The sequence below is a fragment of the Gallinula chloropus genome, assembly GCF_964237585.1.
Source record: "Gallinula chloropus genome assembly, chromosome: 9".
NCBI lineage: Eukaryota > Metazoa > Chordata > Aves > Gruiformes > Rallidae > Gallinula > Gallinula chloropus.
In genome coordinates this window covers 9,284,478-9,301,598 of record NC_140094.1, presented here as the reverse complement: position 1 = coordinate 9,301,598, position 17,121 = coordinate 9,284,478, and the positions used below count along the sequence as shown (strand labels likewise).

General features: G+C 40.8%; 1 protein-coding gene across 1 annotated transcript; it reads left to right on the top strand.

Annotated features, from left to right (window-relative positions):
- Positions 1-231: 231 nt before the first annotated feature.
- SLC27A2 (solute carrier family 27 member 2) lies at positions 232-15,975 on the top strand (the record flags this gene model as incomplete). The annotated part of the gene is made up of 10 exons (XM_084267999.1): positions 232-709; positions 3,747-3,956; positions 4,171-4,329; positions 4,848-4,972; positions 7,731-7,925; positions 8,299-8,389; positions 9,896-10,094; positions 10,529-10,626; positions 13,122-13,252; positions 15,747-15,975. 10 exons carry the CDS (start codon positions 232-234, stop codon positions 15,921-15,923), a joined length of 1,863 nt encoding a protein of 620 aa, XP_084124125.1. The 3' UTR covers positions 15,924-15,975.
- Positions 15,976-17,121: the final 1,146 nt, after the last annotated feature.

The following is a 17,121-nucleotide window of genomic DNA, read 5'->3' as shown; positions in this document are numbered from 1 at the left end:
GGTGGGGTGGGTAGGATGGGGTGCCCCTTGCTACGGCGGGGAGCGACCGCCCTCAGGTGAGGCAACGCCTCCGGGGGAAGGATCGACTGCGGGCGGCCGTCCGCACCTGATGGGTCTGTGAGGAGGCGGGCGCGGGCCTCGGCTCTCCCCGTCCCTCGCGAGGCGCGGCCGTTGGCCGTTCCGCCCGCCCTCGGCGCGAGGCGCAGCGGTTGTGCCCGAGCGGGCGGCGGGATGCTGCCCGCCCTGTGCACGGCGCTGGCGGGGCTGCTGCTCCTGCCGCTGCTGCTGCGCTGCGCCTGGCCCTACTTCTTCCAGGACATACGCTTCGCCCTCGCCATGGCGCGCGTAGCCAGGAGGGCGCGCAGAGCCGGGGCCCGCCGGCCCGCCGGCACCTTCCTGGACGTCTTCGCCCAACGGGCGCAGCAGACGCCGCACAAGCCGCTGCTGCTCTTCGGTGACGAGGTCTCCACTTACGAGCAGGTGGAGCGGCGGAGCAGCCAGGCGGCGCGGACGCTGCGCGACGCCGCGGGGCTGCGGGCGGGCGGCTGCCTGGCCCTTCTCATGGGCAACCGGCCCGCCTACGTCTGGGTCTGGCTGGGCTGCGCCAAGCTGGGCTGCGCCATGGCTTGCCTCAACTCCAACATCAGGGCTGCGTCCTTGCTGCGCTGTTTCCAGAGCAGCACGGCCACTGTGCTGCTGGCGGCCCCAGGTGAGGAGAACACCGGCCCCGGGGAGCGCAGCCGCGAGCAGCTGCTCGGTTAACGCGCCGCCCCCTTGCCCCGCGGCGATGGGGCTCCTTACCGGGCTTGGTGCGCGCAGGCGGCGGGGCGGCAGCGTCGGCGTCGCTCCTTGTGCCTCGCCCGGGGGCGGCTGGGCCGGAGGGACGCCCTGTGTGCCCATCGCGCTGTTCTGAGGGTGAACTCGGGAGGTGCCGCAGAGCAGATGCAAAGGTTACCAGGCAGTTACGATCACAGTTAGCACCGTGATTTCGTTTTCAACTCGTGTACAAGACGTGGGCGTTGAGCTCTGACACCTTGTTAGCTGTTTAATAGTAAAGACCTGGAAATAAAAGAGCCCTCGGCCATAAACAAGATAATTAATTGACGGTTTTGTTCACGCAAATGTCCAGAGATAAGCAAGGCAGCACGGAAGAATCCTCCTGCTGCAGCTGGACAGCGACTTAGCCACAGGCAGGCTGTTGCATCCTGTAGAAAAGCTTTCCTCAAGTTTCAGTTCAAAGAAAAACACGTGAACCCAAGAAGACAAACCGTAATAATTTTCCGTAGATGAGACTTTGACCTATTTGTATGTTTTAAATGGAGAGCTGCGCCCTGTTCCGTATAGAGCAGAGACCTTATTTCATGCCCAGTTCTTCATGTATGTTTGTAGGTCTACACAAACAGTATGAATAACTGACCATGTAAGAAGTCAAAGATAATTTTACCTGCCTAGAATTAACAACTTCTACACGAATATATATATATACACTCCATTTCAGCTGAGATAGGAGAACTTGTTCATCTATAGTACGTAACGGAAATATTTTATATGCCCCAAAACTTCAGGAGTTCAAAAAAAAAATTTCACCTCTTGTGACAGATTTCTGCCTTAGGATAAATTTTATGCAATTGCTGACATTTCAAAATTAATCAATATTTGAATTATTAGCATCTGTAGAAAAAGCTGTGGTGTGGAAATGTATTTTTCCTCTTTCTATAACTTACTTGCCTGAAATCTTCTAAAAAAGCCTTCAGCTTGGAGGAAAAACAAACAAATTAGTCATATTCATAAAATATTACCACATGCTTGACACCAGGAGTAGAAAGAAGTCTAGGTCTTTTCTGTCTCTCTGTCTTTATTAAATTTCATCTTTTATGAGCAGAAGATAAAAATTTTCTCATCAGAACTTAACCATCATATGAGACCCTGTGTGTTTGCACAAATAAGTTTCTGAAAATAAATATGCTGAATTCATTAGTACAGTTTATATGTCATTAAAGTTACTTATACCTACAATAAAATAAGGATTTAAAAGTTTATTGGAAGGTTACTTATCTCAGAGCAAGTTTATTGGGGGTTGTTTATCTTTAAAGTGCCAGCTCATTAGATACTTGCTTAAAGCCTGCCTTTTGTCTCCTCCATGCCTGATAGCATCTAAGGAGCAGAACTCTCCTCCTATCCAGCTTTATACTCTGTGCAGTCCCGCATTTGTGCAGTGTTGGAGAGCACAGGTGGAATGGCATGAGACAGGCCAGGCTGTGCTAATATTTTGAGTTTCCCTTACCTGTTCACTAGAAGAAGCCTTTGTTAGATTTTCCTGAGTAGCTTGGTGGCTACAGGGCACCCACGGTAATCCTGGCATGGTTTTTGGACCAAAGGTACAGCAGGAGTAGAGAATTGTTTGATGAGGAATTCCAGTCTGCCAGACCTGAAAAGTAACGCTTTTATTAATGTTACTGCTTTTCTGCAATTAAGACAAACTTTCGATGTGGGTCTTGGCTTTATCTAGTCAATTTAGTGTGGAGAGGTGATTTAGTTTTTAGTATTAAATCACCTCAGAGATTTGTTGATTTAGTAACATGATTTATTCTTTGGTTTGAAGTAAAATAGAAGTGGTAAAAAATAAATTACATGTTATGGGAAGTTTTATACTATGATATTTCAGTGAAAGTGGTGTTGTCCCTGGAGGTGTTCAAGGCCAGGTTGGATGGGGCCCTGGACAGCCTTGTGTAGATCCAGGCCTGGAGGTTGGTGGCCCTGCCTGTGGCAGGGGGGTTGGGGCTCTATGATCCTTGGGGTCCCTTCCAACCCAGACCATTCTATGATTCTATGATTCTATGATTGGGGATTAATTTTAAATCCTGTGGATTATCTGTTCAAGTAGAAGTGCCTGCAAGTTCGACAGCTTTTGTTCTGGATTTCTAAAAATACAAGGTATATACAATTGCATCACCTGGCTCATTATCTCCACTTGAATCCATTATTCAATTATCCATCTTCTTAAGGGAATAAAAGTCTTGGAGACAACTACATTCTTTCCAACGACTGAAACTGGCTGCTGGTCAAGGAGGGAGACCTGCATTATTGCTTCAGTATGAGAAAAGCAGACAGGACCCGATCACACAGGGAGTTAGTCTACTCATGGCACATACCTGCAACCGCGTGCTTTTGTTGGTTGGAGATACCAAGGCGATGTGAGGAGAACTGGGATTAATCAGGACACATGTAGAAGACTGGCACAGGGAGAGGCAGAACACAACTTTCTAGGAGTCCAAGCTTCAGCAGTAACCAATACTTGCTAAGTCACTCTCCATTCTGCTTTTCACTGTTTCTTCCATTTGAGTTTGGACTTGAGAAAGATGAGTTGCATAAAACATAGTGGTGATTTAAGCACTTAACTCTGTGTGGGCACTTACCAGGTGAGGCATTTCCCCACAGTGGAGAGGGAAGGTAGCGATGTGGGGCTGGTGATGCTCCCTTGGAGTCCTGCACGGTCTGCAGGCAAGAGGAAGTGTGCTTGGATTGCTCCTCTGCAGTTCTGTTCCCGTTCCAGTAAATCAGGTCAAATCGCTCCCAGTTCTGTAGGGAGACATGATACCTCTTCAGTCCTTTTTGCTGGATGCTGATGCAACTTGAGCATGAGTTTTTCCAGTGGCAGCTAAAGATGAAAGCTGCTGAGCCAATGCTGATGTAGTTCACAGAATAATACAGAATTTTCTTATAATACTTTTTTTCTCCTCTTTCAGAACTGAAGGAATCTGTTGAAGAAATACTGCCATTCTTGAAGAAAGAAAATGTTAAGGTTTATTATTTAAGCAAGACATCCACTACAGAAGGAGTTGAGAGCTTTCTTGATAAAGTAGATGCTGCTTCAGATGAGCCTACTCCATTGTCTTGGAGATCAGATATAACCATTAAAAGTCCTGCAATGTACATTTATACTTCTGGTACTACAGGTAATGTAAATTCACAAAGAACTATATAGAAGGCCAGACATCCCTTCAGACACTGTGATTTTTTTAATAAGGAAAGACAATGTTATCTCACATTACTTCACTTGCATCAGTAAATGAGAGAAAAAACTTTTCTTAAGCCCTTGTGAAACCAAATAGTCTTACTATGTTTATTGTTCCAGTGAAGTTACACACCTTTTTGCTTGACTTTCAACAGGTCTTCCTAAAGCTGCAGTGATTAACCATGAACGCATAATGCTAGCTTGCGGTTTGTTTGATGCTGGCAAGGTTACCTCAGAAGATATTGTGTACACTGCTCTACCCCTCTATCATAGCTCTGCCCTCCTTGTTGGAGTCCATGGATGTATCATGAAAGGTGCTGTGCATTTAACCAGTATGGATGAACATGTTTCTCTGCAGAATTCATGCAGAGATATGATCATAGATACACTAAGCTTTTCCCTAGCTACTAAACTTTGAGCTGAAATACTTGGTTGTATGTGTCTCTGTTACCAGAAACTCTTTAAGTGAAGAGGCATTCTCATTTCTCTGTCATCTTCACATGACCTACACAGCTCTTAACTCTGTACAAATTTTGATAGAAAGGATATATCCTTTCTTACATGACAGCTCTTTGCACAGTTTTAGGGTCAATTAGTATTGAGTCTTATCTACAATAATAGCCTTTAACTTCTGATGAACAGAAATAGAGGTTAAAAGAATTATTCAGCATAGATTGTATTTCAATATGTTTCAGAAAGAGTTTTTTTTCCAAAAGCTATATATCCCTAATTCTAAAAGCTTTCTACAATGCTGTGCTAAGAAATGCTGTATGGTTTTATGATATAATAAGAATTGTTCCTTCTGTTGTTTGTTTTACTTCTTTCTATGCAGGTGCAACTATTGTTTTACGTGCCAGATTTTCAGCAAGCCAGTTCTGGGATGATTGCAGAAAATACAATGTAACAGTGATACAGTATATTGGGGAAGTGCTTCGGTACCTGTGCAGTGTGCCACCGGTAATTTTAACTGCCTTTCTTTTTTTGCTAATTAAATTACTGGGAATGTTTGTTATATTATGTTCAAAATCTAACTGAAAATGGAGGGGAAATAAAGATTCCAACAAAACCTTCCCTAAAAAGGTCTGTAATCTCACTGCATACTAACATGAACTGTTTTCAAGGAGAGGGGTGTTGCATTTTTGGCTTGAATTAATCATTCTTTTCAGTAGTGGATCAATGGCAATTCATTAATTGGCATTCCACTAAAATGGATCGAGAAAACACATTCCTGACACAAGCACTACTCCTGCAAACAAAAAATAAGGTTCTGTGGTTTGGGCAATGTTAGTTTTTGGGGGTTTGTAGCTAAAATGTCCTAACACAAGATAGGCAGGTGATCCCCAAATAAATGTTAATATGATTTTTTGAAGAGTACCCTTTCTGAACATACACTTAACATAATGTCTGCATAGGGTGCCTATTCATAGGTACTTTTCCTGCTGAGAACCTGCAATCATATTAGTTAATCCTTAATTTCAAAAAATGTGCTTGCATAGAATGACTTTCACAGAGGTTGGCCTAGTGAACAGCAATTAGAAATTAGTAACAATGAAGGCAGCATCTGTCAGTCTCCCTAGTGCCTTAACCGTAAGCCAGAACAGAGAATCAGGTCTGCAGTTTCTTTGTAATTTATGTATGTGTGTTGAAATATCAGATATTCAGAGGTTTCATTCTGATGCCAGAATTACAGTAGAATTCCTCAGAAATTGGGTATCTAAGGAAGATCCTGGTATGCTTTGTATTATTTGAGTTGTTAGCCCAAAATGAGCAGGTAATAAAATAAAGTTTTATTACGATCAGAAGACCCGATCTCTGTATTTGGCCAGTAGTCTTCATCAAAAATTGAACATAATTAAGAGTGGTGGTAAATTATATGTCAGTCCTGTGGTTCATGGAAAATTCCAATTAGCAAAGCATGCATAATTAGTTAGTACTCAACAGGTATAACTAAATTACAGGGAAATTGAAAAAACTAGATTATGTCCTTTCATACAAAATGGGGTTTTTTTAGGAAAATAATCTTAAAGAATGAGCCAATATACTATTTTTTTTTTAAATGGAGTTGTGTTTCTTGATAGCATGCATGTGCAGACAAATACAACAGCTTCACAGGGCATACTCTGTAAATTCTTGAATTCTACCGGTATTTCAGAGACAGGTATGGTTGCTGCCAAGTATAAATTCATTCCCAAATAGGGTGAGTTTGGTAATGTTAGCCACACAGAGCTAATTTAGCTTAACCATTGCAGTGACCTGTTAAAAAATAACAGATTCATAACAAAAAACAAGGAATATGATGGCTGAACCCAAAGCCCAGTGAACGATGCAGTGGAGTGGTATCTGAGGCTCTCCTGCAGATAACTCATTATTGGTGGTTGTTTATATACAAAGGTCAGATCTTTAGACACAGATAAGTTAGCTCTCATTATTTAATATAAGGATTTTTTTGTTTACTCAGTACACAGAATTCAACACCAGTGCAGAAAACACTACATAAACAAGGTTTATAAGCTTAATATCTGATCCCATGTACCCACGTGCCTTGAGTGCACAAGTCTCCTGGAAAGGTGGGATTAACGTTTTAAGAAGGCAAGAACTTGACTGAAGCCATACTATTACTTAAACTCTTGTGGTGTCAAAGGGGCTTGGCTTGTTATTGCAGATGTAACAGAGACACAGCCTCTCCCATGAGAAACTTGGCATATAAACAAGATCCACGTTACCTGCTGTCTGTGCTATCATTTCTTTCCATTACACACGTACCGAAGAAAACAACTCAGTATGTGTCAGTTTTCTTTCTGATTTTCCAGCTAACTTGCATAGTCATTTCAGAACAAATTAACAGTCCAAGGATTAGAGAAATCACCTTAAGGGTGAATTGTTGAGTCCTTTCTTCCTCCTTTCACTAACTGTGACTCTATGCAGAATTTCAGCAGCTTTCATTGTTCTACTTTAAGCTTGTTTCTGTTCCAACATGTTATGGGCAGATCTCCTGTTATCACAGAGGCAACTGTATATTAAACTATTACTTCTGTAGTTTAAGTTTAAACATCCATTTCTAGACTTTTGCAGGAGACCAATTAATAAAAATCAAGAAGGGTGTGACTAGGTCCAAAATAAAATACAAATTTTACCATAAAATTAATGTTTTACAGTATTTAAAAATTGTAACCATTTTATTGTGGGTTTGTTGGGGTTTTTTTGTTGTTTCTGGGAATTTCACACTATAAAATCAATCCATGTTTGTCTTAATGGCCATATTTCTCTCTTGAATCACTCCTTGAAAGAGTATTTTCCAATTTCCATGTTCCCTGCTTATCTCCTACCATCTACTGCTTTTCCACCCAAACACCATTTTAAATCCTGCCAACCTTTTGCTAATTTCAGGGTAAATTACACTCTTCTGCAGAAAGTCACTACAAGGCTTACAAACAAAATAGTTTAATGTGGTGCCAAGAGCTTTATTCTGTCCATACTTGTTCCTGTCTTCATCCATATCAAGTTAGCTACTAACTGCAGTTAGATATATAGCCTAACTTGTTCAGTAATTTCCTTTTCCACTTCAAACTCAGGAGCTTAAGTGTAATGACGTCAGCACCTATTTTACTTCAGAATTCTCTCATCCCTTTTAGACTAAAACTTACTTCAGAGTTCTCCAGAAATAGAAGCTTTCACTCAGCAGAAATGTGAATTTATGACTGTTTCTTATTTCTAGAGAAACAATGATCAGGATCACAAAGTCAGACTTGCCATAGGAAATGGAATAAGGGCTGATGTTTGGAGGGAATTTATCCGAAGATTTGGAAATATTAATATCCTGGAGTTTTATGCATCGACTGAAGGAAACATTTCTTTTGTTAATTACACTGGAAAAATTGGTGCAGTGGGAAGAGCAAACTGCCTGCAGAAGGTAAGAATAACAACAAAACCTGACACTTTGTACTTCTAGGTAAAGTTTGGTATAATTGCCAAGGGCAGATACCAGGCCACTTCTATGCGAAGTTCAGAAGAACCCAGAGCCCAGTTATGAGTTTGATCAGGGAGAAGATTCTCCCCAACTACGGTGTAGAGCTGTAGGTATCTAGATAGATAGATATCTAGATAGATATCACAGATATCTCTCGCTAGTTCAGGCAAAAGAACATTTAGATTCAGCACGTCCAGTTGAAATGTGATGAATTTGGCTCCTGTTAAATCGAAAGTTGACTATGTAGTATAATTCTAAAAATATTTTTCAAAGATTGACTCTTCATGTGTGTATACATTTTGCAAATTTTCACTAGAAAATCTTACGCTATGAGCTGATTCAATATGACGTAGAGAAAGATGAGCCAGTCCGAGATGAAAACGGATACTGCGTAAGAGTTCCGAAAGGTAAAAACTGCTTTAAAACATTTCAGAAAGGTATTTACTCTTTAAAATTGCATCTCTTTCTATCACTTCTATCTGGAAAGATGCTAACAATTGCCATTGAGTAAGCCAGGTTTTTAAATACAAGTTGGACAATATGCAACAAATCACATACTATCGTATGCACAGTACCATTGTAAAGCACAGTGGCGAATGCAGCATCTCTATACTTAGATTTTAATAACTCATATAGTTTTAATAATGAGTACAGATCTTGACTTTCAGCAGGAGCTATTTAATCCGTCCCAGAATTTGTACTTAACAGGCTGCAAAAGAAACATTTTAAAATAGAAGCTCTTCAGCAGTGGTTGAAACTTTTTGCTATTGGCAACAGAAAAAACACACAAGAAAATACTTTTTTAAAATGTATCTTAATATCATAGGAGGGGTTTATATATTGGCACAGGCAAACCTGTGTTTATACTAGATCCTTGTGATACTTTCTGATCATATTGCATTCTGTTATGAGTGCAGTTATTACTGTGAGTGAGGACAGAAATGCTCACCATCTCTGTGCATAAAGGAAGAGGTGGACAGGTTATCAACTGCGTTAACTTCTCATTGCTGAGGAATATACCAGGTCTGCCCTACAGGCATACTCTCCTATGCCGACTCTCCCTGTGCAGTCTCTTGAGTTGGGATGTGGAGGGATATGCACACGTGTATTCCATATTTACATAAATGAAGCCAGTGTTTAAATTGTTGAACTGCAGAGACCTGGAAAATATATGAAATGTAAGAGAGAAACACATGAAAAAATGTAAAATCCCAGGCTCAATGAGGATAGGCTGTAATTTATTTTGGATAGAGATAAAATTCACTCTAGTTTGTAACATCCATGCAAAGTTCTATGTAATTCAAGAGGTTGAATTTTGATTTATATAAACATAAAGTGTTCCTGCTCCCTTCATAAATTACTCCAGCTCTAGCACATGCAGAACTAAAGAATGTACTAAGCTGCCTTTTGGTCTATTTTGCATGCAAAGTAAGCAAACTGAACCCCAATATTTGGTTTCTAAATCAAACTGAATCTTTTGTTTGAGGAGTAAGGTGGCTGCCCCACGACAGCTGAGTTACGTGGAAGTAGCCTGTACTGATGGTCTCCTCCTAAAGACACGTGTGATGCCATGTGTAAAAGTTTCCTTTGTAGACACAGCTCCTATTGAGCCAGGTGTTTTAAACATGTTTATGAAGCTGCCTAGAGAAACTGGGCAACTATTGTCCATTAGCCTGACAAGACCTCAGAGATTCTGTTCTGCTGCATTAATACAAGCAGGTGACCACTGGTTTTGAGGGCTAGTGAATTGAGAAGGCAAGACGAAACTCAGTCTGTTCCTCCACAACTGATCTGACAAAATTCTCAAATACCTCTATAACATCTGCACACTTTACTGATGTAATGAAAACTAGTTATTTTTTGCAATTGATGCTGTTTTTTAAACAAATAGCAAATGTTTTTCCTCTCCATAGGTAAACCTGGACTACTGATCTGCAAAATCACCCAATATGCACCCTTTAGTGGGTATGCAGGAGCGAAGCAGCAAACAGAGAAGAAGCAATTAAGAGATGTCTTCCAGAAAGGGGATTTATATTTTAATAGTGGTGACCTTTTAATGATCGACAATGATAACTTCATTTATTTCCATGATCGAACGGGAGACACATTCCGGTGAGCTTATCACAAGAAAAACTTCCGACTCATTCTCAGATTCCAATTTCCATCCAGTACTTTCTACTGACTGACAAAGAGGAATTCCTCTGACATCAGTCAGAAAAAGAGAGGACTCCAAATCACCTCCACTGTTGTAATTTTATCATTTGTCTTCATAGTTATATGCAGAGCCTACACAAAGTTCAGGTAAGGGTGATGAAGGAATGCTACTTTGAACAGTCATTGAATGTGATTTCATGCTCACTGGGCTTTTAAAACTCAGAAAGCCTAGAGCCTAGGATAGAATCTAAGTTCTTTATTCTAGTGCAACTGTGGTTTCTGATCTCAAGCTTAGTGCTCAGCCCATTTTAAAAAGGTCAGACATTAAACCACTGGAGATCACTGTATGTATTATGCATAGAAATCATGTCTGTTGGCTGCTTGTTTTCCAGGTGGAAAGGGGAAAACGTTTCTACAACGGAAGTTGAAGATGTTTTAGGACTGATTGACTGCATTCAGGAAGTGATTGTGTATGGAGTATCTGTTCCAGGTATGAGTGCAATACTTAAAGTATTTCAGGAAAATATTTTTTTGGCATTTCAGGAAAACAATTTTTAATTTGTTAACAAAGTATCACTATTCTGAACTGCAGAGTATAGGCAGCCCTACTTCAGCTTATTTTTCATAAGCTATATTGGATACATTCCATCATTTAAATGTATGCAATATTAATAAGCTAAAAAACTATAGTGAAGCTTATACTGATGTAGTATGATGAGCATGCTAACAGGAGAACAGAAGAACATTTGAGATTAAGTGTCTTGGATATAAACATAGTTGTATCTTTTACAAGAATATAACTCTGCAATTACTGTAGAGCAGGTCAAAAGAGACTTGAATTTCTAGAACAAGATTTCTTAAGAAATTGATTCCTCCCTTTTTCACCTTTAACAATTTGAAGGAATGCAAGAAGTTGTGACATTTTTATCACCTTTTTTCTACTTCTCAAAAATTTGGGAAACCTTTGAACTTTTCTAAGTGTTTTTTTCCCCCTTTTTTTGATTGAGAGGCACTGCTGCTAAATGCAAATTCCCAGACATACTGGAAGGCAAAGGAGGGAACAGATAGCTTTCCTCTCTTTTTTTTGTCTCCTGTATTTCAGAGGTACTTTCTTGTCTATATGTCTCACTTACCCAGGATCTGCAGGACTCCCACTTTGCTCCTCACTGTATGTGGTCTGTGATGGACAGTTAAAATGAAATCCATTCTTAGAGTGTAATGTAGAGATCTGAAACCAAACAAAAAAGGTTAGATTTGATTGAAATCCCAAGTATTGCATTGCACAAGCAGTTTGGACTAGGTGGCACAATACACTGCACACCCTTAGCATAGTCAAAGGAGCAGGAAGGGTTTTGAAACCCATATTGACTAAGTTAACAGCTAAGTAACAAATACAACGTGTGTGTGTGTGTGTATTTATTTATTATGTTAACAAATATGACATTTTTCCAGAAAGGCTTCCAGACTATCATGTGTCATAACATGTCTCACATCAGTGACAATTTAGTATTTTGGAACCAAAAGTTGTGTTAGACACCACGTTTCTACTAGAAGGAAGTCCAGTACTTCCTTCTACCATTCAATATGTGAGAAATCCTGTTAATATTAGGATCCACTCACTGTTTCCTCTACTAAAAGTGAAAGACGTGAGACTAGAAATGCCCAATGTTTGTGAGGCTAGAATAACAAGGGTGGTTATAAACCAAGAGGATCTATTGGAATAGTGAATTTAATTTAAATGAATAAACTTTTCATTAATTGTGTATGTGTCTGCTACACCTATTGATGTAAAATTAAAGCCTTGCTCTTTAAATCACTCGTGTTTTCAGTTGCTTTGCAGGAGACATTTCAAAAGAAAGGGAACAATATAAATAGTCTAGAGTTCTTTATGCATTTCTCAGATTACACTCCAGGAAATGAGAAAGATATGTTTTTATTCTCAGTGCTCTTGCAAAACCACATAGAAGAGGTGCTAATACCTAACTGTAGATCAGATTTGTGGAAAAAAAATACTGTTCAAACTGGTTCTCACCTTACATTATGTAAGAACTAGGTTTTACATGGCACAGAAGTATGTGTACTTTAGTCATGCAGCTGGGGGTGACAATATACATCACCTGAGAACTCATTAATTCAGCACTGTAGATTTTGAATGAACAAATTGGAATACCAGGAGTCATCAGTACATGGTGCTGAAGGCAAACAGAGCCAAGACTCAAAAGAAACTAAAAACCAGTTAATCTCAAATTAGCATGTGCTTGTGCTCTACTTTTCTTTAAACATTAAATGCTACTTTTGAATTAACGTGACACAATTCATGTAGTTCTCATGTAAAACTTCCTGTAAGGATGATATTATCTATTTCTTATTGCATTACCTGTAATCCCTGAAAACAGAAGGAATGCCAAAAGTTTGTGTTCAAAAGGAGTCCCATCCCTTGCCCACCAAAAGGGGAGGGAAGAAGCCTTCTCTATATGTCAAACAAGTGAAAAAATCTGAAGTACTTGGATTTTTGCAGTGCTTAATGAATCATTCATGTGGTAACAAACAATGGTAAACTGTGTCTTACTCCTTTTCTGTCTTCTTTCTGCATGCACGAGCTTGTCAGCAAAAGTACAAGCAGATTTACCATGATATACTGTAAAGTAATTTAACCCACACAGTTAAATGCTGCTGCAGACAGACTTCTGCCTCTGAGTACTGACACTTGATTTTCCAGCGTCTTTCCAAAGACTTGAAAAAAGGATGATTTTCAAGATGACTGCTATCTGTAATTCAGGTGCTAGGCTTTCAAAGGAGTGTGGCATGTAGCATGCTGAAGCTGTAGGAAAATCTAATCACTTAGATGTCTAAAGGAAAATATGTTAGTATGTTTTCTTAAGTGGCTTAGAAGGAAGGGTTCACCTACAGGAGAAAGAAAAACAAAGTTAGCCTGGCGTTCAAAGTTAAATATGAACCAGTTATTTGCTGTCCTTTTCTCTGCAGGTTATGAAGGCAGAACAGGAATGGCATGTATTCGGCTAAAGGAAGACTGTGAATTTAATGGAGAAAATACTTACAGACACATTAACACTCACCTCCCAAGCTATGCAAGACCTCGTTTTATAAGGATTAAGGTAACTTGTTTGTCCATCTGGATTGTGTTTTCTTGCTTTTCTGTGAGAATTTTCTAGTTACACTAGCAAAGACATCTTTCATCTCTCCCTTGTTCAAGTAATTTACCAATATGAAAGTAGAACTGTGCCCAGATGTTTCAGTTCTGCCTGAAAAAACAAGTTTGTATGAGCAGTTGCAGTCTGCCTGGCAAATGTTAACACAAAATCGGGCAGATCTCTTAGTGGAAAATACATTTCATGTTGGATTCCTCCAGCATAGTAACACAGCTGTGTACCTAGTTCAGTGTAGCTCCATCTACAGACTGTTCTGTGCAAAATAAAGATACAAACAAAAGCTTGTGAGACAGTTGTCTTCTGAAAGAGATGCCTTAGATTTTTATCCTAGTTGTGAATAAATAGCCAAGCCTAAGTTAGGGAGATATAACAACTCTCATTGGTGAGTTGTGCGTTCACTGAAATGATTCAAGAGGACTAACACAGAGATACTAGCATGTCTAATTATTTAATCAGTCCTTAAACATTTGAGTTATACTGTGGTGGTTTGACCCTGGCTGAAGGCCAGATGCCCACCAAAGTCACTCTATCACTTCCGTTTTCAGCTAGACAGAGGAGAAAATATACACTGAGAGGCTTAGGAGTCAAGATAAGGACAGGGAGAGATCATTCCGCCATTAGTGTCACAGGCAAAACAGACTCAACACAGAATAAAGGAAAGAAAACTCTCTAATTTATCACACTACACTACACACACACTGAAACCAGAGTTGAATAATGAGAAGTGCAACCAGACCTTAAAGCACCTTCCCCCTACCCCTCCCTTCTTAGCAGACTTAACTTTAGTCATGATTTTGCCCCCTTCTTCACTCCCGTTGTGGCACAGGGAGGGGCAGCGAATGGGGGAATGGGGTCAGTTCCTCACTAGTTGATTTCCTTCTTAGCTGAGGGTGGGGGGGATTCCTCACACTCTTCCCCTGTTGCGAGCTCCCATGTCCAAAATCCAGGGTTTGGAAAATAAGTTATAACCAGGGCCCCCTAAGTGCGGAGCAGTGCTAGGAAGAGACTACACACCAATATGGTTAAAAGTAATTAGTTCACTTTATTCAAGCCAGCAGCTGCTTATATACATCTGAGGGTTACATAACTAGGGGCCAGAATAGGGGGAGGAAAAGGCCATCTGCATGGTATCAGGTCTTTACCACCACAATGGAATTTTGAAGTACCATGAGATCTCCTTACAGGTTCTCTTTCCCAGGCCTTTCAGCCCCTTACTAGTGAATTCTTAAGGCTGTTTTTGCAAGCGCAAGTAGCCGTGGCCTTGATCAGCTAGCCAGCCTCCCACATTCCCCTGCTTCAGCATGGGTTCCCACCCAATGGAGACAGTCCTCCACAAACCTCCGTGAGTCTTTTCTGTCAAGGCATCAGCTCCTCACCAACTGCCCCATCGTGGCTCCCTTCCATGGGGTGCCAACCTTCAGGCCCAAACTGCTCCAGCCTGGTCCCCCGCAGACTAAAAAGTCCCCCTAGCAAACCTGCTCCAGCATGTGTCAGTCTCTCCACGGGCTGCAGGTTTCACTGCCAGGAGGTTGCACCAACATAGGCTTCCCATAGGGTCACAGCATCCTTCAGGTGTCTCCACCCACTCCGGCATGGGGTCCTCCATGGGCTGTAGATGGGATCTCTGCTCCCCATCATTATCCATGGGCTGCAGGGGAATCTCTCTCTCTCTAGCACCTGGAGCACCGCATTCCACCTACCCCTTCTTCCCTGGCCTTGGTGTCTGCACAGTTTCTTACATCTTCTCACTGGTGACAAAAAGCAGCTGCTAGTGATTTTTTCCCCTAAATGTGCTTCATAGAGGCACTGTGACCATCGCTGACTGGCTCAGCCTTGGTCAATGAGGACTCCTGCCTTGAGTCGGCTGGTGTTTACTCTCTGGGGCCTGCAGAGAGCTTCTCACTGCTTCTTGCAGAAGCCCCCCCTGGAGCGCCCCCCTCCAGCAGAACCCAGCCACACACAACTACAACATATACAAACCAACCAGTTGACCTGTCATGCTGGTGGGCTTGTCTTGCCACCCCACGTAAAGCACAGAGAGTCTTGCCCGGTCTCCAACTGCTGCTTTCTTTGCTCTTCTAAGAAAAATTCAGGTTTTTGATTCCAAAACATAATTAAATTTTTAGATAAACCCCTTGATTCTCTCTGACTAAAAGCTGAAACCTTGAGTTTTCCTGCCTTGTTTAAATCAAACAGTAAGGGAAGCCTTGTAATGTCTCTGTGGCTTCAGCACTTCTTGCATTCAGAGTAATTACTGGCCCACACATTCCATGATCCAGTTATTATCTGATGAATGCAGACAGTTTACTTTATTAGTAAGCATTCTATTTCCCTGCTGTATGGCTTTTCTTTTAATAGGATTCCCTTTGAATTTAGAAAATCTGCTCTAATTCCCACCCTTGTATGCTGACATAAGTTGAGATGTACTTTTGTTTTGTAGACTGCCATTGAACTTACAGCAACTTTTAAGTACCGTAAAGTACAACTAGTGGAGGAGGGTTTCAATCCAGCAGTCATCAAAGATCGTCTGTATTTCCTGGATGACAAAGAAAAACTGTATGTACAAATGACCCAGGACATTTTTAACTCAGTAAGAAAACATGAATTCAAATTGTGAGCAAGTAAAAAAGCCTTGTGTTTTGTAATGTTCAGTTTTTAAAGCATCTATTTTAGCCTTGACAGGAAATCCTATTTTTTAATATTAGCAAATACCAGTACCTAAAATAAATCATGAATGTGAGATTGTTTTAATAAAGCAGAACTTCTCCAACTCTACTTATATCTTTGCCTGGCTCCTCCTCCCCTTCATACTTTGAGTCATATCTACCTTTCCACTGCATACAGGTGTATCGTTAATGCTGTGAATGTTAATGCTGTGCACCTAAGCATGTGAAAGTGTTGACAATGTAAGACATGTTTATGCAAATACAATTACACTCATATTAAAGGGCTATCCACTCCTAAGTAATTTAAAAAAAACCATTACCGAAGCTTACAGTTGTCTCAAATTAACTAATAAAAAGGTGTATTAGGTGCTTACATTAACTTTCGTCCATTGCAGCAGGGTTGCCCTCCAATTTTTTCTGCACCAACTAATACACAGAATGAGATCAATTTATAAGAATGAAGACAAATAATCCTTCAGGTGCAAATAACTCTATTGGCAGGCCAAATACTTCATAATAAAGTGTGGCTTAGATTTCCCTAGGATATAAGAAAAGGCAAGTAACGTTACAGAATGGAATAAAATACATCTGGTTTTCCCAGAAAGGGCTGGCAGACCAAATTTTACTGCTCCTTGTAAGACACGCCTCAATACACCCCACCGTGAGTTTAGTTGATGTTATATAAAGGGATGGAAATTAAACTCATTGTTTCTGTAACTTGAGTATAGTTGCACTGGGTCAGACTGAAGATCTGTCTGCCTGAGTATGCTGCCTTCAAGACAGGGTATTAGGTGTCTGGGAACAACTACGAAGGCGGCAGCAAGCATCCAGCAGTGCCTTCCCAGAACAATCCAGCAATCCTCCTGCTTCCTGACTCAGCAGGTCTATCTCTGAATTTCAAGCTGCCCTCGGTACCTTTTTCTCACCCCAATTTTTTAACTATTCTTGAAAAATACATAGAACATTGGCCTCTTGTAGCAGTAAGTTTGTTGGCTGCATGGAGACCCTTTTTTCTGTAATGCCCTTTTAGTTCGTGTTACAAGAAAGGGTGAAATACCATTTCCACTCTCTTCCCTCATGTACTTGTGATTTACAGACCTTAGGTGATGCTGAGAAAGGCCACAGGTGCATAGCAAGGGCAACTGCTTT